The sequence below is a fragment of the Ahaetulla prasina genome, chromosome 3 (assembly GCF_028640845.1).
Source record: "Ahaetulla prasina isolate Xishuangbanna chromosome 3, ASM2864084v1, whole genome shotgun sequence".
Lineage (NCBI taxonomy): Eukaryota > Metazoa > Chordata > Lepidosauria > Squamata > Colubridae > Ahaetulla > Ahaetulla prasina.
The window spans coordinates 229,427,480-229,448,963 of NC_080541.1; the positions used below are offsets into that span (position 1 = coordinate 229,427,480).

The following is a 21,484-nucleotide window of genomic DNA, read 5'->3' on the forward strand; positions in this document are numbered from 1 at the left end:
AACATACCATGAACGGTTGCAGGAGCTGGGCCTGGCTAGTCTAGTGAATAGAAGAGAAGGACCAGGGGAGACAGGATAGCAGTCTTCCATATTTGAGGGGCTGCTACACAGAGGAGGGGGTCTGCACTACATCCTACAACATCTTGAGTCTCCAAAGACCTATGCAAGGGTCCTTTTTGTAGACTTTAGTTCAGCATTCAATACCATCATTCCAGACATTCTTCTAACTAAGCTAAACCAGCTACAGGTACCAGAACAGACTTGTAAGTGGATCACAAGCTTCCTAACAAATAGGAAGCATCAAGTGAAGCTAAGCAAGATCACATCAAATACCTGTACAATTAGCACAGGGCCCCCCCAAGGCTGTGTGCTCTCCCCACTTCTCTCTGTATACCAATGACTGCATCTCCAATGATCCATCTGTTAAGCTACTGAAGTTCGCAGATGACACAACAGTGATTGGTCTCATTCGAGACAATGACGAATCCGCATATAGATGAGAGGTCGAACGACTAGCCTTGTGGTGCAACCAAAACAATCTGGAACTGAACACACTCAAAACCGTAGAAATGGTGGTAGACTTTAGGAGAAACCCTTCCATACTTCCACCTCTCACAATACTAGACAATACAGTATCAACAGTAGAGACTAGGTTCTATCATATCGCAAGATCTAAAATGGACAGCTAACATCAAAAACATCATTAAAAAAGGACAACAAAGAATGTTCTTTCTGCGCCAACTCAGTAAGCTCAAACTGCCCAAGGAGCTGCTGATTCAGTTCTACAGAGGAATTATTGAGTCTGTCATTTGCACCTCTATAACTGTCTGGTTCGGTTCTGCAACCCAACAAGAAAGACACAAACTTCAGAGGATAGTTAGAACTGCAGAAAAAATAATTGTTACCAACCTGCCTTCCATTGAGGACCTGTATACTGCACGAATCAAGAAGAGGGCCGTGAAAATATTTACAGATCCCTCACATCCAGGACATAAACTGTTTCAACTCCTACCCTCAAAATGACGCTATAGAGCACTGCACACCAGAACAACAAGACACAAGAAAAGTTTTTTCCCGAAGGCCATCACTCTGCTAAACAAATAATTCCTTCAACACTGTCAGACTATATACTGAATCTGCACTACTATTAATCTTCTCATAGTTCCCATCACCAACTCTTTCCACTTATGACTGTATGACTATAACTTGTTGCTGGCAATCCTTATGATTTATATTGATATATTGACCATCAATTGTGTTGTAAATGTTGTACCTTGATGAACGTATCTTTTCTTTTATGTACACTGAGAGCATATGCACCAAGACAAATTCCTTGTGTGTCCAATCACACTTGGCCAATAAAATTCTATTCTATTCTATTCTATTCTATTCTATTCTATTCTATTCTATTCTATTCTATTCTATTCTATTCTATTCAACTTGTTTTCCAAGGCACCTAAAGGTCAGACAAGGAATAATGGATGGAAACTGACCAAGGAGAGATTCAACCTAGAAATAAGGAGGAATTTTCTGACAGTGAGGGCCATCAACTCGTGGAACAGAAGTTGCCTTCGGAAGTTGTGGGAGCTTCATCCCTGGAGGCTTTCAAGAAGAGACTGGACTGCCATTTGTCAGAAATATTGTAGGGTCTTCTGCTTGGGCAGGGGTTTGGACTAGATGACCTCCCTTCGAACTCTGTCATTCAATCTGTCTCAGAGTACTTTCCAGTTCCTTTCACAGTTAAATCTTGAGTGACCAGATCCCTGATCTGCCCTTTTAATCAGCTTCTTTTTAATTAATCATCTTGACTGTTTCAAATCATCTGTTCCATCCCAGGAGCTATTTTTTTTTAAAAAAAGACACCTAACCCTTTGCACAAGGCCAAGGACTGACATTTCATGTCCTAAGGAAAACCCAGCACTATGTTCTCTTAGTATACTGGAAAAACCTAATACAAGTAGTCCTTGAATTACAACAGCTCATTTAGTGACTGCTCAAAGTTATAACATCATTGTAAAAAGCAACTTACGACTGTTTTTCCCAATTACAACTGTTGCAGCATTTGCTCCATTTTTAAATGTTTTACTTTTTTCAGTCGTATTGTAACTTTGAGTCACTAAGCAAGTTGAGGACTACCTGTACTCCACTATGCTCTCCAGGGCAGGCTGGGGAATTCTGGGGAAGTCCACAAGTGTAAAGCAGGTTAGATTTATGCTCTGCAAGATCTGTTGAGGAAATTGGGATACGCGAACAGGAATTTCCTTGCTGATCATTGGATGCAGTTGTCAATATTCCAACTGATAAACCCAACCAAAGCAAGCATGGTCGAGACGATCAAATCTCTGAATGCAAAAGTTCATAAAGTACATCATTTCGGCACTGATGAGGGCAAAACCAAATCTAGCTAATTCCCGCGCAAACCCACATAATTAAAATATAGAATTCTCCCTCTCATGGTCCAATTGAGTCTCTCTCTATTGTTATGAGAAAAACTCTTAGGCTTTGGCAAACACCTGCTGAAGTGTCCTTGGCTCTCACGGCTCAGCTTCTTGATGTCTGGAGCATACATTCCATCTCACTCTTCCCTGGTGCATTGGCAAGCTGAGAAGTGATAATGGTTGCAACAGCAAAAATGTGGTTCGTGTCAGTGTATAAGAGTTCATGGATTGGAATAGACACAGCAACAGGTCAGCCAATGGGGACTGTTTGGTGACTGAGACAGTTTGGAGCCTGGGCGTGGCTTAGTTTGACTTATGTATAAAAGAGTTGGTTTGTCCTTGCATTATTGCTTCTGTGATTATATTGACTCTGTGTTTCTGTGATTTTCTAGTTCTGGCTTCTACTGCACGGGTATTGTATACATGTACCATCATTTATATTATTGTATATAAAGAAGTTTCTTTTATACATGAATCCTGCTGAATTATTTACTTGTGTGCTGGTTGGATTGCTGCAAACTCTTAATAGTTCGAACCACATTTGACAGCAGTTTTGGAGAGAGTTGTATTGGTAGTCTTGTCACACAGCTGTTCCAACAGATGCAGTGATATTCGAGGAAAAGGGCCGTCCAGTTTGGTTGTGGGTCTTTCTGGAGATCAGGGCCACGAGATGGATAAAAATCGTTTTTTAAAAAATAAATTTAAAAAAAAACGGATTTTTTTGATTTAAATTGGATTTTTTAAAATTTAAATTGGATTTATTTGAATAAAATGCTTTTCGAGTAAAAATCTAAAGATAGTCTTTTATTTAAGATACGTTAATAATTTAGCTAATTCAACATGAAATGAATCTTAGTTCTGTAGCATGAGGAGGCTGCATATTCTGCAATATTGGGACTGTTGGTGAGTCAACAGGAGGTCAGAGGAGGAGCCACTGCGGGACAGAGATGACCGTTACTCTTTAAAAGTTACGATTTAAATCGAGTTGATTTAAATCAAGCCTTTTTACTAGTGATTTAAATCATGATTTAAATCGACTTGATTTAAATCAAATCCACCCTGCAGGGCCACCAACAGCCTCAGCTATTAGTTTCAGAAGTTCTTTCTGGGTGACTCATTCTGTTTGGCAAATTTATTTTATCAAGAAAATTTATATAGCCCACTCAACTCACTCATGGTGAATCCAGGCAAGCAATAAACCCCCCAATAAACCAGTAAACTACCTCCCTCCCCCACTTTGGTGATGAAAATCGGACCAACCACCTGATGAGTTCCATATTGCTCTGGGGTCCCCAGACCTGCTGGCAAAACCACGTCTTCAGAGCTGTTCTAAAGGGTGTCAAGGGGAAGGATATCTTATTTCCATGGAGATGGATGTTCCACAGGGAGGGAGCCACCACGGAGAAGGCCCTTTTCCGTCCCAGCAGATGGACCTTCTTAAGAGAGGGGACCCATAACATCCTTTGTCTCCCCACTCAAGTGGGCCTGGTAGATCATCATCATCCTCTTTTAACGACCCCATAACCACTTGCCGGATGGAGTCTGGGCAACTGAATGGAGCTGAGTGTTTACTGGCTGGATGCCCTTCCTGTCGCCATTGGAGAGTTTTGTTCAGCAGAGATATTCCCAGTGTGCCCAGAGAGAGAAATATCTGCCTCTACCTAGGATCGAACTCACAGCCTCCTGATTGTGAGGCTACAGCTCCACCTCTAGGCCACTGCACCTCCCTCAAGTGGGCCTGATAGATGTAACTGGGAAAAGAAGGTCCTTCAAGTAACTGGGAGGGAGCCACCACGTAGAAGGCCCTTCTTTTCGGTCCCAGCAGATGGACCTCCCTTAAGAGAGGGAACCATAGCATCCTTTGTCTCCCCACTCAGGTGGGTGGTAGATGTAGCTGGGAAAAGAAGGTCCTTCAAATAACCTTCAACTGGTTCGTTCCCTGCTGCATGAAGAGCAAAGTAGATAAAAGAACTGCCTGAAGATCTAAAGAATGCCATCTCTTCCCACCCAACCATTTGAATCCACAAAGTTTTCCTGCAATGCTGCCTCCCACAGAAACCAGGATTGGCAGCCACAAAGGAATGCAGATTTTCTGATCTTTTACCCTAAATACCTTTGCTAAGATCTAATTTTCACCAGGATGTTTCTCCCCTTCTCCCTCTCTCTCTCTTGGCCAGGTGCTGCTTATTGTCAGTTTATGGACATGCTCTTCCCAGGTTCCGTCACGCTTAAGAAAGTGAAATTTCAAGCAAAGCTGGAGCACGAATACATTCAGAATTTCAAGGTCCTACAAGCAGGTTTTAAGCGAATGGGTGTTGACAAAGTAAGTCTTTTCTCAGATGTCATTTTTGGGGAATGTTGCAGCTTGGAGAACTGGCATCATCGGCTCTTTTGGCTGCGGCCTAAGATTTTCACATTGATTGATTTTCAATATTTATTTATTCATTCATTTAGAATATTTGCCAGTATTAGCATTCATAGCATACTATGCTTCATAGTATTAGCATGCCAATATTAGCATTCCCCATTCTCAGTTTTCAAATTAATATTTGGTAATACTGAGCCCCCGGTCTTGTTCAATTGAAACCAGATATATTTCTTTCGACAAAACTGGAATCATTTTTCAGCTTTATGGTGTACCTTTTCCAAGAAAAGCAGCACTTGGTATTTCGTTTTTTAACATTGTGTAGCTGAGGTGCAGTTAACATACTGCTGAATATAATAAGGTGGGATTTTTTTTTTATCAAGTAGGAAGGTATTTTTCTTGTCAAGTTGGAGTTTGTGCCATTTCTGCCTGCATTGACTTGGGGCTCAAAACCAGAGAAGTTAAAGTTCCTGATTTGGGTTTGTTTTTTTGGAGGTTTTTTTTTGCAGGTTTTAATCTTTGTCAAGATATGACTAACATAAACCTCACGAAAGACTTTTCTATTCCCAGATATTTTGTTTGAGTTAGAGCTCCAGATGCTTCTGTTTGGCTTATCTCTTTTTCTGCGGAAAGATATTTATCTGGATTTTCAGAAGGTTTATAGCATATAAATTTAAATTTAGCAGCATTCATCTAGGTTTGCCTCCTTTTAAAAATTTAAATTTCACGGACTCTTTTTATATTCTCATGTTTTATTGTACACCGCCTAGAGAGTCCCTCCGGCGTGGTTCAAAAATGTGAAATAAAAGTCAATAGAAAAACATCTGACCCTTCTTAAATTGTGGGAGTAAAAGAATGCTTATATTGCTGCACTTGAATTGCTGGAAAGGCAGAAGGAATGTGGGTTTTCATATGCTAATTTTCCCATGAATAGTTTTTGACTCACTGCTGTCTTTTCAAATGCAAATTGGATTTGGGATTTCTGCAAGTCCAGTGCAGTGTTTCTCAAACTTGGCCCCTGGAAGATGAGCAGATTTCAGCTCCCAGAATTCCCCCCAGCCAGGATCTTAGAATTGCCCCCAAGGTTGAGAAACACCAGTCTGGTCATCAGGATTCAGCGGTGATATTGCCAAGTTCAGGTAGCCCACAATTGAGCCCGGAAACATCTGTTGGTAAAAAAGACAGCGGTTAAAATGAATTTTGCCCTGTTTTATGACCTTCCTTGCCACAGCTGTTAAGTGAATCCCTGCAGTTAAGTTAGTCAAGTGGTTGTTAAGTGAACCTTGCTCCCCCATTGACTTTTGCTTATCAGAAGGTCGCGAAAGGGGATCACCTGACCTCGTCATATGTACATGCCGGTTGCCAAGCCTCTGAATTTGGATCACGTGATAAAAAAATTCATGCAATTCAAGCGTGCACCAATGGTTGTAGGTGTGAAAAATGGTCCTAAGTCGCTTTTTTTCAGTGGTGTTATAATTTTGAACGGTCACTAAGTGAACTGTTGTAAGTCGAGGACTATCTGTAGAAACTTTCATTCCCAACCAGGATATCAGAGCTGCAGAAAACTGCAGAATACCTCTCTCCCTTATGCTTCTTGACCGTATTGGGATAAAAGGACCAGGGGCTTAATTCTATATCGGGCAATGTTGTACTTTCTTGTGTGTGTCTTTTTCTCTCTCTCTCTCTCCTGGGAGGAGATTGTTGTTGTGGACACAGGTGAGGACCCAAATCAGGTTGATGGTTGAGCTGAAGGGTTGTGTGCTCAGCCGTTGGAGAAGCAGGCTGCTTTCTGAATATCCCACTGTCCCGCTGGCTAAAGAAGAGTGAAGGGGAATATTCATATTGGCAGTTGTCCAGAATCTGAATTTTGTCCAAACATAGCTGTGCAGGCCAGGACTGGATCATCTTGACTCTTCATTGGAACTTCATTGGAAGTTCCACCTTTCGTCTAGGCCTTAAGTCAGTTTTAATATGCCTTGGCAGCTTTAAGATGAGTGGACTTCAATTTCTAGACGGCTGGGTCTTCAAAAGAAAAAAAAAAAACCAAGGAAGTCCAGTTGCCTCCTGCAAAAGCACCTTTGGGACAACCATGACCTGGATGATGGAGAATCTCTACAGACTTTTAGCCAAACAATTTGGGATGAACACCCTTCAAATGCTGGGGGGAGTAGGAACGGATTTCCAGAGAAAAAACTGCAGGCTACAGGAACCATTTGCACTACTACACCTCAGGTGACCCTGAGGACGCAAAGAAACCTCCAAGTGACCTCTAAAACGTCTCTCTAAAAGGATGCAAATGACCGGCTGTCTGCAAGGAGTATAAATCCTTCCCTTCCCCACCATCTAGTCAGAGCTGAAGAAGCTTCTTGGATGAGAAGCAAAAAGTCTTCAAAGAACAAACAAACGAAGTCCAGTTGCCTCCTGAAAAAGTATCTTTGGGGCAACCATGGATGACAGAGAATCTCCATAGACTTTCACCCATCTTAAAGCTGCCAAGGCTGAGACTCACTGCTCTAAGTGGTTCCACCTCATTTTATGGCTACATGGGAGGTGTTATCAAGCAAATAGCAGCCTTGTAACTGTCTTCCCGAGTTACTTTGGGAAAACAGGATAATGTGAGTTAACCTCCTTGGTTTAGTTGGGCCTAGTTAGTTTGCTCTGAAGGACCAGTGCTTTTGATGCTTGCTAATGCAAGATCTTTATTTCCCCCCTCCAAAAGTAACATGAATTTCCGTAAAAAACAAAACAAAATGCCCACGATTTTTAGCTGTTTTGCTTTGTAGGAATAACACCCCAAACCTATAACAGGCAAGAAACTTTATTTGCACCCAAGAAAACGTGCGTGGTTTCACATTCTCCAAGGAAGTTTTTGTAGGCTAGATGTTACAAAAAACGTGCGTATTTCTAAATAGCAGCTGGCTATCAGTGGATTGCGAGACCTTGGTCTGAGTAAATACAGAGATTAGCTTTCTCGCTTCTAAGGAAGTTTGTAGCAATTGAAGATTGAATAAAGTAACAGGATGTTTGGGCAAACCTTGGGATTTACGCAATGCCTGGTGTTTTTTTTTTTTGGTATTTGTTTTGGTGGTCCTTCCCACAAATACAGATGATGGGGAAGAAATTGGATAACCATTTGTCTGAAATGGTTTAGGGCAGGGGTCTGCAAACTTGGCTCTTTTAAGACTTGTGGACTTCAACTCTGGGAGTTGAAGTCCACAAGTCTTAAAAAGAGCCAAGTTTGCAGACCCCTGGTTTAGGGTTTCCTGCTCGAACAGGGGGTTGGACTAGACAACCTCCAAGGTGCCTTGCAACTCTTGTCATTCTCTGTTCAGGGTCTAAATCGTTTCCAGTATTTTGACACCGTAGGAAATGAAGAAGCAGATCATGTGAAGAAAATTACAGAATAAAAGAGTTGGAAGGGGCATTAAAATATCTGAAGTTGGAGAAGTACTGCCCCATTGAGTTTCCACCATGTGATCTACCAAGCTCAATCAATCAGAATAGAGTTGGAAGGGACCCCGGAGGTCCTCTAGTCCAACCCCCTGCTTAAGCAGGAAACCCTATGCCATTCCATACTAATGGCTGTTCAGTCTCTTAAAAGATTTTCAGCGATGGAGTATTTACAATTTCTGGAGGCAAGCAGTTCCACTGGTTAATTGCCCTCAGTGTCAGGAAATTTCTCCTTCATTCCAGGTTGCTTCTCTCCTTGGTTAGTTTCCATCTGTTGCTTCTTGTCCTGCCTTCTGGGGCTTTGGAGAATAGATCATCATCCTACCTTTTCTTGGCTAAACAAATGCCAGGGTCCTGAGGGAAGAAGTGCAATTTGGTCTTTCAGTGGCATGTTGTAAAAATTCCCTTTTTTCTGGAGGAATATATAATTTTCAAATCATCCACTCTATTCTGCTTTGGGGAGACCCCTCCCTCTCTCCCTCCCTCCCTCCGGAGGGGGGGTGGACTAGAAGACCTTCTAGATCCCTTCCAGCCCCATAATTCTACGTCTCTTTCTATCCCACTTAAAATAAGGTTCAGAGAAGGACAGTGAAGACGATCAGAGAATTAAGAACTAAGCTGTAGGAAGAGAGATTAAAAGATTTAAGTGTCTTTTACTTCAACTTAAGACCGGTAGGATAGCACTCTTAAATATTGGCAAGGAATTCAAACAGAATTTCAAAATGTTCTTTAGGACCCTGTCATGCGCGGCACAGAATAATGAATTTAAGAATCAGGAAGCTATATAGGTAGTCCTTGACTTATGACCACATTTAAGCCTAAAATTTCCGTTGCTAAGCATGATAGTTGTTAAATGAATTTTGCCCCGTGACAGTCTTCCTTGCCCCAGTTACTAAGTGAATCTAACTTCCCCATTAACTTTGCTGGTCAGAAGGGGTGATCACAGGACTCTGAGTTACTGCAACCATCATAAATACGAGTCAGTTGCCAAGCATCCAAAGTTCATTGCCTGTCCTTGAGGATGCTATGACGGTCGTGTGAAAAACAACTTCGACCCTTGTAAGCTGCCTTGAGTCGCCCTGTGCGAGTTGGCAGCAATATAAATTGTCTAAATAAATAAATAAAAATGGTCATAAGTCACTTATGATAACTCACTTTTTCAGTACCGTTGTAACTTTATTAATACAATGAATAAATGTATATAAATTATATATAAATATATAATTTATATATTATTGTATAACTTTATTGTATAACTCTGTCTATGCAATCCTGGGCATAGAGGCATAGAGCTAAAATCAGGTGAAGTACTAGTATCGCTTTATAAAGCCTTAATAAGGCCACACCTAGAGTACTGCATCCAGTTTTGGTCACCACATTACAAAAAAAGATGTTGAGACTTTGGAAAAATTGCAGAGAAGAGCAACTAAGACGATTAAAGGCCCAGAGGCTAAAACATATGAAGAAGGATTGGGTTTGGCCAGTTTAGAGAAAAGAAGGACTAGGGGTGACATGATAGCAGTCTTCCAGTATTTGAGTGGCTGCCACCAAGAAGAGGGGTCAACTTATTGTCCAAAGCACCTGAAGGCAGGACAAGAAACAATAGATGGAAACTGATCAAGGGGAGAAGCAGGCTGGAACTAAGGAGAAACTTCCTGACAATGACAACAATTAATTTGGGGGACTGGTGGCTAAAACATACGAAGAATGAAAAATGGTTGCTGGAATTGGGTATGTTGAGTTTAATGCAAAGAAGGACCAGAGTGACAAGATAGAAGTCTTCCAATATTTGAGGGGCTGCCACCAAGAAGAGGGGGGTCCACCTATTCTCCAAAGCCCCCGAAGGCAGAACAAGAAGCAACAGATGGAAACCCATCAAGGAGAGAAGCAACCTGGAACTAGGGAGAAACCTCCGAACAGTGAGGAGAAATAACCAGTGGAACAACTTGCCTCCAGAAGTCGTGGGTGCTCCATCCATGGAGGTTTTTAAGAAGGGACTGGAGAGCCACCTGCCTGAAATGGCGCTACAGGGTCTCCTGCTTGAGCCAGGGGGTTGGACTAGGAGACCTCAAAGGCCTCTTCCAGCTCTATTCTGATTGAGGAACTTGAAACGGTCACTAAACGAACGGTTGTAAGTCCAGAACTTACGGTATATTCTAACAGAAGGTTTGGAGAAAAAAATAGCCCAGCTGATGGTTCAGCAGCTGAATTGTTGCTGCAGTGGCAAAGTTTTTGAGCTTTGGATTCCTGCCCTGAGCAGGGGGTGGGTGGGTGCTGGAAGGGCTCCACTTCCCACTCTTAAGATTCTATGAATTACAATGTAAATTGTCTTCCGTAAAGCTTTTTTTAAATGCCTAAGTTTTAAATAATAAAGTCTGTCAGTAAAGCCTGTAAAAGCTAAACACTGACTTTTAAACGTTTTGTGCTTCACTTCAAAAGAATAACTTGTACACATCACAATCACTTTTTTGGTGCAGTTTTCTGTGTGTGTGTATGTGGAAAAACCCTCAAATATTTTGTGATGTTTTAAAACCTTCATCTTGGGGTGGTGGTGTTTAGGGCCAGCTCCTGGTGCCAGGTCAACAAAGTTATTTTAGTTCAGAAATTTAAATGCCAAGGTGTTTTTTTTTTTTTAAAAAAAACCTGATAAAACAGAGACACATGACTGCAGGACGCTGCAAATGAATATAGATGTGGCTCCATGTGGGGTCACATGACTGAGGGGGAGACCATAAGAACTTTGAATTTTGGGTCATAAGTAGTCTCCCCGGTCACTAAGCAGCCAGTCGTAAGTCGAGGACTACCTGTTTTGCTTTTAGAAACCTCTCTGCTAGAGTTCGAGAATACATTTCTCGTCTGGGCTAAACGTCCTTAACCTCTCTCCTCAGATAATACCTGTGGACAAATTAGTGAAAGGGAAATTCCAAGACAATTTCGAATTCGTTCAGTGGTTCAAGAAATTCTTCGATGCCAATTACGACGGAAAGGACTACGACCCCGTGGCAGCTCGGCAAGGCCAGGAGTCGTGCCCCGCCCCCGCTCTGGTGGTCCCGCTGCTGAACAAACCTAAGAAGAACCTTGGTTCTGGTGGCACAGGTAAGAGAGGCTTTGCGTCAGGTACCGCGGGCGCTTGGAAGTTGTAGCGCCCCGCCCTGGGCCAGCTCTGCTGTTCGGGGATGATGGGAGAAGCAGAGAGGCCCAGGAAGGGGGCATCCCTATTGGCATAGGCAGCATCTTGGCATCTGTTTGGTGGCTTCCCACGACAGATTTGAAGTTACCATAAACATGGCAAAATGTACATGGTTATCCTGGCAGAGGTGAGGTAGTGATTTTGATTGAAAGGCTGTCATTGCCACCGCTTAAACCTCTCCATAGAAATGATTCTTGGCTCCCGTTTGTTGAGAAAGGCATAGTTTTATCAGAAGCCAAGTGTACTGCAGTAATGCATAGCCAGAACTGAGCATCGCGGGCCCAAATCCCTAAATTCAACTTTTCCTCCCTTAACTGCCTCCTGTCGCTGGCCCCTTCACGCCCAGTCCGATTCAAGCAAGGTGTGTTCAGAACCCGCTTCAGGGGTAGCTTGGTATGTAGCTGCCGCCTTCTCCCAGCCAGCCGAGTGACCTTGAAGCAGCGTCTTGGGGAGATACAACAGTTACTTTTGCTTTCCCCTTCTCCCTCCCATGGCAGAACTCTCACCACATGGTAGCGAAGCACACAAGCAAGCATACGGAGGAATCCTAGAATTAAGACACCAAGAGAACCCATAGAAGAGAGGGTTGAACTGTGGGGTCCTTGGTGCTCTCTGAGCTTGGTGGTTTTCTTGCAGATGTTTCATGACCCAGCTAGGTAATAACATCTGTACTAGAAGGGAGTGGGGTTTGCAGGGAGCAGGAGAAAGAGGACTGTTTGGTCTTTGGTGCTCTCTGAGCTTGGTGGTTTTCTTGCAGACATCTCATTACACAACTAGGTAACATCATCAGTGCTAGAAGGGAGTAGGGTTTACTCCTTGTTTATAAACTCATGGCTTGTCAGTGGGAGTGGTCTTGTTCATTCCTTAACATCAAGATTAACACTAGACCAACAATCAAGCTGTGCAGTTCTTTCACAATCTAGCCAGTGCAGCCTTCTTAAAATTCAGGGCGCTTGTGGACCCTTATCCGATGCAAAGTTTTGCGAGCGATCGCATTTCTCCCCCCTCCCCACAAATAGGAGCAAAAAAAATTTGCCTGTTTTTGAAGTCGCCCATTCATTCTGCTCTTTCGCAGCCACACTGACTGTATGGGGAGGCTTTGCATTTCCAGTGTCCCATCCGAGATCTTGTAATTGCGAAGTGTTTTTGTGTTTGTGCGTCCTAGTTAGAAGAAACCTTCTCTCTTTGTAGATAACAGTTTTGTGGGAACTTTGGACCTGAAGGCAGCAAGAGCAGAGTCTCCTCTTTCCTTAAAGAAAACCGCAACAATCGGTACTAAGTGGGTGGAAGGAGCAACTCGTGCCTTACTCTCTTCTCTTCTCTTGGGCTTTGTAGCACACCGGGTTGCACGCTTCGGGTGTCGTTCACTTTGATTGGCAGCGGTGCCGAGTCCCTGCGCCCCACTGCAGAGCATGGCTAACGCGCTTCCTCTCTTTCAGCCCCAACGAGGCCCATGGTCGCACAACGAACAACGGTGGCGAATAAACCCGGGCCTCCGATGATCAAAAAGGCCCCTGGGGGGATTGGAGAGGATGAATCGGCCGAATTGATACAGCAGGTGGGTTTCAGGACTGTGTGTGGGATGTCTGTCCGTAGCGATAAATTTAATTTAAGCAGATTAACAGACTTGGGAGGGAGCTTGTAGGTCATCTAGTCCAACCCCTCACCCAGGCAGGGGACCCTATAACATTTCTGACAGATGGCAGTCCAATCTCTTCTTGAAAGCTTCCACAATTTCCGAAGGCAACTTCTGTTCCATCGGTTGATTGTGGTTTTTCTGGAGAGAAACTTCGAACCCCTTCATGCTGGATTTAAACCACACGGGTCTCCAAAGGGGTCCAGAGGGGATTGTCCGTTAGCCCCTCTCGGACTTCCGTCAGGGGCAAGGAGTGAGAATCACACTGTGAGTTGATTAGAGCAGAGGCCCCCGACCTCCAAAGTCGTGGCCTGTTCAGAAACGGGCCGTGCAAGCAGCCGGCGAGCATGCGTGAATGGCTTCATTTGTGCAACAGGGTAGCGTTCACGCTCTCATGTCAAGCTCCATTTGTGCAAGCATTTGCCGCTTACACAAATGGTGTGCACACTTAACGTGGGTGCCTGACACACCCACCCACCCACATCTCTTCCCTCCCCCCACTTGCTTGCATTCTAACCATGGTGCCACCAGGGCTTTGAGAAAGGAAAATGGAAGGAAGGGAAGGGAAGGAAGATATTTCAGTAGCAATAGCACTTATATATCACTTCACAATGCTTTACAGTAGTGGTTTTAAAGAGTTAGCATATCACCCCCAACCATCTGGGTCCTCATTTTACCGGCTTTAGAAGGATGGAAGGCTGAGTCGATCTTGAGCCGGTCAGAATTGAACTGCTGGCAATGAGCAGAGTCAGCCTGCAATCCTGCATTCTAATCACTGTGAGGGAGGGAGGGAGGGAGGGAAGGAAGGAATTTCAATAGCAATAGCACTTATATACCGCTTCACAGTGCTTTACAGTACAGTATAGATGATAGTCGAACTGCTGGCAGTGAGCAGAGTCAGCCTGCAATCCTGCATTCTCACCTCTGCGCCACCAGCGTTCTTTGTAGTAGCCCCACCAAGTCTCTTCAGTGACTTGCTCTGTGATTAATTATTCTTTGTCAGATCAATGCATTAAAGATGACTGTGGAAGATTTAGAAAAGGAGCGAGATTTCTACTTCGGGAAACTGAGGAACATCGAGCTGATCTGCCAGGAGAACGAAGGCGAAAGTGACCCGGTCCTCCAGAGAATCGTGGAAATACTTTATGCTACAGATGTAAGTAGATGTGATCTGGCAGTGGCGCTCTCCCCGTTTTGGGCTCGGGCATAACTGTGGCTCTAGCTTTTCCTTCTGTGCACCATTTCCCAGGATGTTCACCTGCGCGAATTGAATTGAACTGAATAACCTTTATGATCAGTTTTCTGTACACACAATGGCACACATTAAAATGAAATTCCGATGCACCTCTCCCAAAAGAGACAAACCCTCCCCCCCCCCCCCAAACAGTGTCACCATCCCGATGATGATGATGATGATAATAATGTACCAAAAGTGCTTTTTCAGGAGGCAACTGGACTTGGTTTTTTCTTTGAAGACGTTTTGCTTCTTCAACTCTGGCTGGACGGGAGGGAACGGAAGGATTTATATTCCTTGCAGACAGCTGGTCATTTGCATCCTTTTAGAGAGGGCCGTAAGAGGGACGTGGTGGGTCAGTGGCTAAGACGCTGAGCTTGTCAATCGAAAAGTCGGTAGTTCAGTAGTTTGAATCCCTAGTGCTGCCGCGTAACGGGGGGAGCTCATGTGACTTGTCCCAGCTTCTGCCAACCTAGCAGTTCGAAAGCACATAAAAATGCAAGTAGAAAAATAGGGACCAGCTTTGGTAGGAAGGTAACAGCGTTCCGTGTGCCTTTGGTGTTTAGTCATGCCGGCCACATGACCACGGAGACGTCTTCGGACAGCGCTGGCTCTTCGGCTTTGAAACGGAGATGAGCACCGCCCCCTAGAGTCAGGAATAACTAGCACAGATATGTGAGGGGAACTTTTACCTTTACCTTAGCCATTGAGGCCACTTGGAGGTTTATCTGTGATCTACCTGAGTGGTGCAGATGGTTCCTGTAGTCTGCAATTTTTCCCCTGGAAATCCATTCCTACTCCCACACCATTCAAAGGGTCTTCATCCTGAATTGTAGAGCTAAATTGTAGAGATTCTCAGTCATCCAGGAGTAGCCATGGATTTCCAGAGGAAAAAGATTGCAGACTACAGGAACTATTTGCACCACTCAGGTGACCCTGAGGACACAGGTAAACCTCCAAGTGCTCCAATAACCTTCTGAAAGGATGCAAATGACCAGCTGCCTGCAAGGAATATAAATCTTTCCATTGGCTGAGCATCTCTACAGAATAATGATAGACAATCATGATCACAATAACAACAACAACAATAATAATAATATAACAGCACCAGAAGAACTGAAGAAGGGTCTTGAATGAGAAGTGAAACATTTTCAGGTGGAAAAAAACTTACTTAATTTTAAAAGTCTTGTGTTCTCAGCCTTTTGCATTTCATCCCCTTTGCCGCTCGCTTCTTTGCAACCTTTGCGCATTTTGTGCATATTTCAGCATGAATTTCCTTTGATGTTTAACAGAATTGGCCTTTGCCCTGAAAATAAGACCCAACTGGAAAATAAGCCCTAGCATGATTTTTTCAGGATGCTTGTAAAATAAGACTTATCCTAAAAATTGTCAGCCGGACGGACACATTTTGTGCCATATTTTCCCTGAAAATAAGACCTAACCAGGAAATAACCCTCTAATGCGTCTTTTGGAGGAAAAATTAATATAAGACCCGGTCTTATTTTTGGGGAAACACAGGGAACAGCGTTGGAAGGGACCTTGGAGGTCAACCCACTGCTCAAGCAAGAGATCTTTTACTATTTCAGACAAACGGCCCTCCAATGACTTCTTAAAATCCTCCACCGATGAAGCACCTACAACTTCTGGAGGCATATTGTTCCACTGATTAATTGTTCTCACTGTCAGGAAATTTCTGCTTAGCAACCTAGAACTGAGGAGAAATTTCCTGACAGTGAGAAAAGTTTAACGAGTGGAACAACTTGCCTCCAGAAGTTGTAGGTGCTCCAACACTGGAAGTTTCTAAGAAGAGGTTGGATAGCCATTTGTCTGAAGTGTAGGGTCTGGGTTGGACTAGAAGACCTCCAAGGTCCCTTCCAACTCTGTTTTTCTATTTCTATTTTTCTGTTCCTGTTCCATTCCATTCCATATTTTCCCTTCTCTTCTCACCCTCTCCTCTCCTCTCCTCTTCCATTCCATGCTCAATTCTGCATTATATTCTGTATTCCCTTCCATATTTTCTCTTCTCTTCTCTTCTCTTCTCTTCTCTTCTCTTCTCTTCTCTTCTCTTCTCTTCTCTTCTCTTCTCTTCTCTTCTCTTCTCTTCTCTTCTCTTCTCTTCTCCTCTTCCCTTCCCTTCCTTCCTTCCCTTCCTTCCTTCCCTTCCTTCCTTCCCTTCCTTCCCTTCCTCCCCTCCCTCCCTCCCTCCCTCCCTCCTCTCCTCTCCTCTCCTCTCCTCTCCTCTCCTCTCCTCTCCTCTCCTCTCCTTACCCCTTCCCTTCTCCCCCTACCCATACTCTGGAGGAAAGTTGTTCCACTGAATAACGGAGTTGGAGGGGACCTTGGAGATCTTCTAGCCCAACCCCCTGCTCAGGCAGGAGACCCTCTCCCATTCCACACAAATGCCTGTCCAGTCTCTTCTTAAAAGCCTTCAGTGATGGGGCGCCCACAACCTCTGGAGGAAAGTCGTTCCACTGGTCGTTTATATGCCATGCGTCCATCCCAAAATCCCACCCTCTCGGAGTATGTGCGGCTACCCGTATAAACCCCTCCTGTGCAGCCGCCCTTCTTAATTTCCCGATCCCGATTCTGGTTCTCTTGTAGGAAGGCTTCGTGATACCCGACGAAGGAGCCCCTCCGGAAGAGCAAGAGGAGTATTAACGGCCCCACCGACATCGACCAGCCGAGCAGCAGAGTCAGAAGTCCGAAAATCTTTTGCCCCAATCATGTGCTTATCTGTAAAATACTCTTCGTTTTATTCTTAGAGGACTTTAACTGGTTTCTTTTCAAAAGTAAAACAAAACAAAACAAAACAAAAAAAAGAGTACCTCTTCAAGTGCACTTTGCGTAAGTTTTACTACTATTTCCCCCCCCCCCCACCCTTCCGCTTCCGATGGGTGCGTGTTTTGTTTTGTTTCTTGGGTTTCTTTCTTTCTTTTCTTTTTTTTTGGGGAGAACTCTTTTGTCATTATTTGTAGCGGAACGATATTATCAACATCCGTTTGGTGTCATTTGGAAGCAGGAGGTCGGTGCAGACTCGGGGTACGGGGGGGGGGGCCTTCATTGATGGAGGATTGGCAGTGCGGCGTGTTTGGGGAGGGGGAGGGGTTGGGGAAGCAGGAGAGGCTGCCTACGGAGCGGAAGGGTGGTTTTTCCGCCAGGTGCCATGTAGGGGGAGAGGAAGAGGGGTGAATTGGGGCGTCGAGAGAACCGGAAAGCAACGGAGGTTTTGAGATGCTCGGGGGAAAATAAAGGGGGATTAGAGCTTTGCTCGCTTGGGGCTGCGAGTTCGGGAGGTCAGGGGCCGTGTAGAAGTGGGTCCAGCGGTGGTTGAGGATGTGGCAGGAGAATGGAGGTTGTAGTAGGCTCGGTTGCAAGAAAGGTGTGAAGCAGGTGCCCGAAATTGGCTTCTATGGTTTGGTGTAACCTCCAATAAGACCAGGATTGTCCATTCTTGGCAATTTTTCAACACTTGTGGGACTTCAGCTCCCAGAATTCTGGGAGTTGAAGTCTCACAAAGTTGCAAAAGTTGGACAGTTCCGAATAAGATCCTGACTCCTCACCTCAATCTCCTCCTCCCCTTAGCCCCTGATGCTCCACCTCTGCTCCCCTCAATATGGGCCCCTTCTCTTCCTCTCTGCCCCCCTCCCTCTGCTTCTAAACTAACCATGTTATCTTCAACAAACAAACGGACGCAGTTCTGGGTGGCAGCTGCCCCCCTTCTCACCAAGCTAAGATAGTTTAAAACAGGGATGCTGGATCCCAAAGGATTGGAGAGGGCACCTGGTTGTAACACTCCACTCTTGCTCAAACTGGACTCGCTAGTTGTTTTTTGCAGCCTGTGCCGAGAGATGCCTGGTTGGGCATCACGCCTCTGTTGCAGGGCCTCCCCCCCCCCCCCGCCATCTGCCTCTGAGTTACCTGTGCAGGTACTGCAGGGGACTGTTGGGGGGGGGGAAGAGAAAAATTGCGTATTAAATAGGTGAGCCGAGGTTGCCGGAGATAATAAGAGCGTTCTGATGAATTTTGATTATTGCAGTATTCTGTGTTTGACCCTCTCCCCCTCCCTCCCCTCCCTTCCCCAATGGCTGCTCCTCGGGGAGGGGGCTTTCAGAGGTTTGGGACTCTCCCCCCACCCACTCCACCTTACCCCTCAGCCTCCCTCGCCACAGCAAAGACTAAGCTTCCGGCTTGGTGTGTTCTTTTTGTCCGTTCGCTTCCGGTGGTTGTGTGTCTCGATGTGTGTAGAAAGCAGAGTTACGGTAACTTGTTGTGTAGTGCATGATTTCCTTATGACAATTCAGCGGGAGACCCACGTTTTGGAAGAATGCCAAAAAAGAAAAAAACGAAAGAAGGGAAAGAAAGAAAGAAAAAGAAAAAAGAAAGCCATTATTTAAAACATCAGAGGTGCTGTTTCTCTTGTGGCCTTCTAAAATACCTGTTGCCCTAGAACGATATTCAGAACCAGACTCCTTTTGACAGGGTTTTTTTCTACTTTTAAACAGTTTCTAAATAAAGTTCTGTTATTTCAAGAATGTGGCGTCTTCTGGAGTGTCGTGTCCTTGCAAGGGGGTGTTTTGTTTGTCCTCTAGGCCCTTCTCTTTTGACCTCCAAGTTCTCCCTTCATTTTTGTTCATGTCGTCCTTAGTTTGGTTTGCTTCGCACCATCTGGGTTATCGTTACCATCGGATCTCTGCTCCAGCATCATTGGGGTGAATTCGAAGCCCAGAGATTTGGTTTACTCTTAAAGGCACCAGACTAGAAAGTGGGAGACGGTGAGTTCTAGTCCTGCTGCCTCAGCCCTTGAAAGCCAGCTGGGTGACTTGGCCAATCGCCAGGATACTGCGAGTTCTAGTCCCGCCTTAGGCACCAAAGCCAACTGGGTGACTTTGGCCCAATCACCAGGAGAAGGTGAGTTCTAGTCCCGCCTTAGGTACAAAAGCCAGCTGGTAGAGACTGGGAGTTCTAATCCCATTTTAGGCCTGTGAGCCAATTGTGTGACTTTGGGCCAGCCACCAGGAGGCGGTGAGTTCTTGTCTTGCCTCAGGCAGGAAACCTAAGTGAGCTCATGTCGCTCCAGGGAAGAGTTGATCGTGGTTTTCATGACTCCTGTGTTGCCTGCTCTTCAACCAACATCTGGGAATGGTGGCGATTGTGGACCAACCCATCAAGAGGAAGTTCCGTCTCCTTTCTTCAGCTGCATCAACAGAAGGAATTAGTTAAAGGGCAACGCTGGTCTGGAGTAAGACACAAATAAACCCTTCACAACTTAGGGCAAGATCAATTGTAGAGATCATCCAGGGACAGGCTCCGAGTAATCTAATCCATGTCTTGTGTCGCTGATCTATACACATCAAGATTTGTAATGGCAGCAACATGTAAATAGGTCAAGCAGAGCTACAGGTAGACCTCAACTTACAGCCACAATAGAGCCCCAAATTTCTGTTGCCAAGTGAGACGGTTAAGTGAATTTTGCCACATTTTACAACCTTTCTCGCCACAGTTATTAAGTGAATCATGGCAGTTGGGAAGTCAGTAACAGGCTTGCTAAATGAATCTGACAAGACAAATTCCTTGTGTGTTCAATCACACTTGGCCAATACCATTTTTTGTTGGGGGTGCTGTTGGTTTGCAAAAGAGGACCACGTGACCCCGGGACACTGCAACTGTCATAAGTACATGCCGGTTGCCATGCCTCCGGATTTTGATCACGTGACCACGGGGAAGCTGCGATGGTCGTAAGTGTGAAAAGCGGCTGTAAGTCCCATTTTTTCAGTGCTGTCACCAAATGAACTGTTGTAAGTCATCACACGTGGTGAATTTCTTACGTATAATGTACACTGAAGATGGCATTTAATTTCATTGTACGAGGTGTGATGACAGTCAATAGTAAGGTGAAAAGACAAGAGGAGAAACTGATCTCACGGTGGAGAAGGTGATCCGGTGTTCTGATTATTAAACACAACAATGAGTTGGAAATGGAACTTGAGACCAGCAGCTGAAATCTCTGAAGCCACTGGAGGTAGGTATGGGAGAATCTACTAGCCACCCTGAGATCCTGGTGGTCAAAAGACTAAAAAACGGGAAGCTACCAGAGATGTTACTTGATCCACTGACACCAAGAGGAGGCCTGGCTGCACAAGAAGAGAAGAGGTGGAGATTCACAAGTGAAGAAAGGCAGGTGAAAGGTGGTGGGATGGGGTCATTATCGGTCAGTTGACAAAATAACTGCTCTCCAAAGTGAGGCTTGATGCCCTGAGATGCGACCCCCATGGTGACGGTGATGGTAACTCACCTATGGTCCTAATGAAAGAAAAGCATGATGGCTTTACATGCCTCTGGCGATTCTCCGTCATCCAGATCATGGTTGTCTCAAAAGGTGCTTTTTCAAGAGGCAACTGGACTTCCTTGTTTTCCTTTGAAGAGATTTTGCTTCTCATCCAAGAAGCTGCTACAGCTCTTGACTGGATGGTGGGGAAGGGAAGGATTTCTACTCCTTGCAGACAGCTGGTCATTTGTATTCCTTTTAGAGGATCCTTGAGGCCACCTGGAGGTTCGTCTGTGTCCTCAGGGTCACCTGAGTGGTGCAAATGAGTGTGGAGCCTTCTTGGAACTGCTGAAAGGACCATGTTGTAGACTGGAAGTAGATGATATCTATCGCCCTTCTGTTGAGAGAGGGGCTGTTCAATTTGGACACAGATGGCCTCTTTGACCCCACTTGCAAACCAGCATCCCTCTCTGTCCAAAACGTGGACTTTGCTGTCTTCCAAAGAGTGGCCTTTGTCTTTTAAATGCAGATGGACTGCTGGATCTAGTCGTGATGCGTTTGTTCTATGTTGTGCCATGTGTTATGAGATCACCTATCTCCAATCTACAAAACAGTCCTTTCAGCAGTTCCACGAAGGCTCCACCCAGTTGCAATTCTCGGGTGACCCTGAGGACACAAACCTCCAGGTGGCCTTGACGACCCTCTAAAAAGGATGCAAATGACCAGCTGTCTGCAAGGAGTATAAACCCTTCCATTCCCCACCATCCAGTCAGAGCTGAAGAAGCTTCTTGGAGGAGAAGCAAAATGTCTTCAAAAAAAAAAAAAGCTAGAAAGTTCAGTTGCCACTTGAAAAAACAAACAAACACCTTTGGGACATGATGGTCCTACATCAGAGGTGAAATCTAC

General features: G+C 44.8%; 1 protein-coding gene across 1 annotated transcript in view; it reads left to right on the plus strand.

Annotated features, from left to right (window-relative positions):
* The window catches only part of MAPRE1 (microtubule associated protein RP/EB family member 1), a 28,063-nt gene extending 9,218 nt beyond the window's left edge, over positions 1 to 18,845 (plus strand). The window contains exons 3-7 of the mRNA XM_058177247.1: positions 4,616 to 4,761; positions 11,142 to 11,349; positions 12,883 to 13,001; positions 14,083 to 14,235; positions 16,915 to 18,845. Coding sequence (XP_058033230.1) covers positions 4,616 to 4,761; positions 11,142 to 11,349; positions 12,883 to 13,001; positions 14,083 to 14,235; positions 16,915 to 16,971 — 683 coding nt within the window. The 3' untranslated portion in view covers positions 16,972 to 18,845. The remainder of the gene's footprint in view (positions 1 to 4,615; positions 4,762 to 11,141; positions 11,350 to 12,882; positions 13,002 to 14,082; positions 14,236 to 16,914) is intronic.
* Positions 18,846 to 21,484: the final 2,639 nt, after the last annotated feature.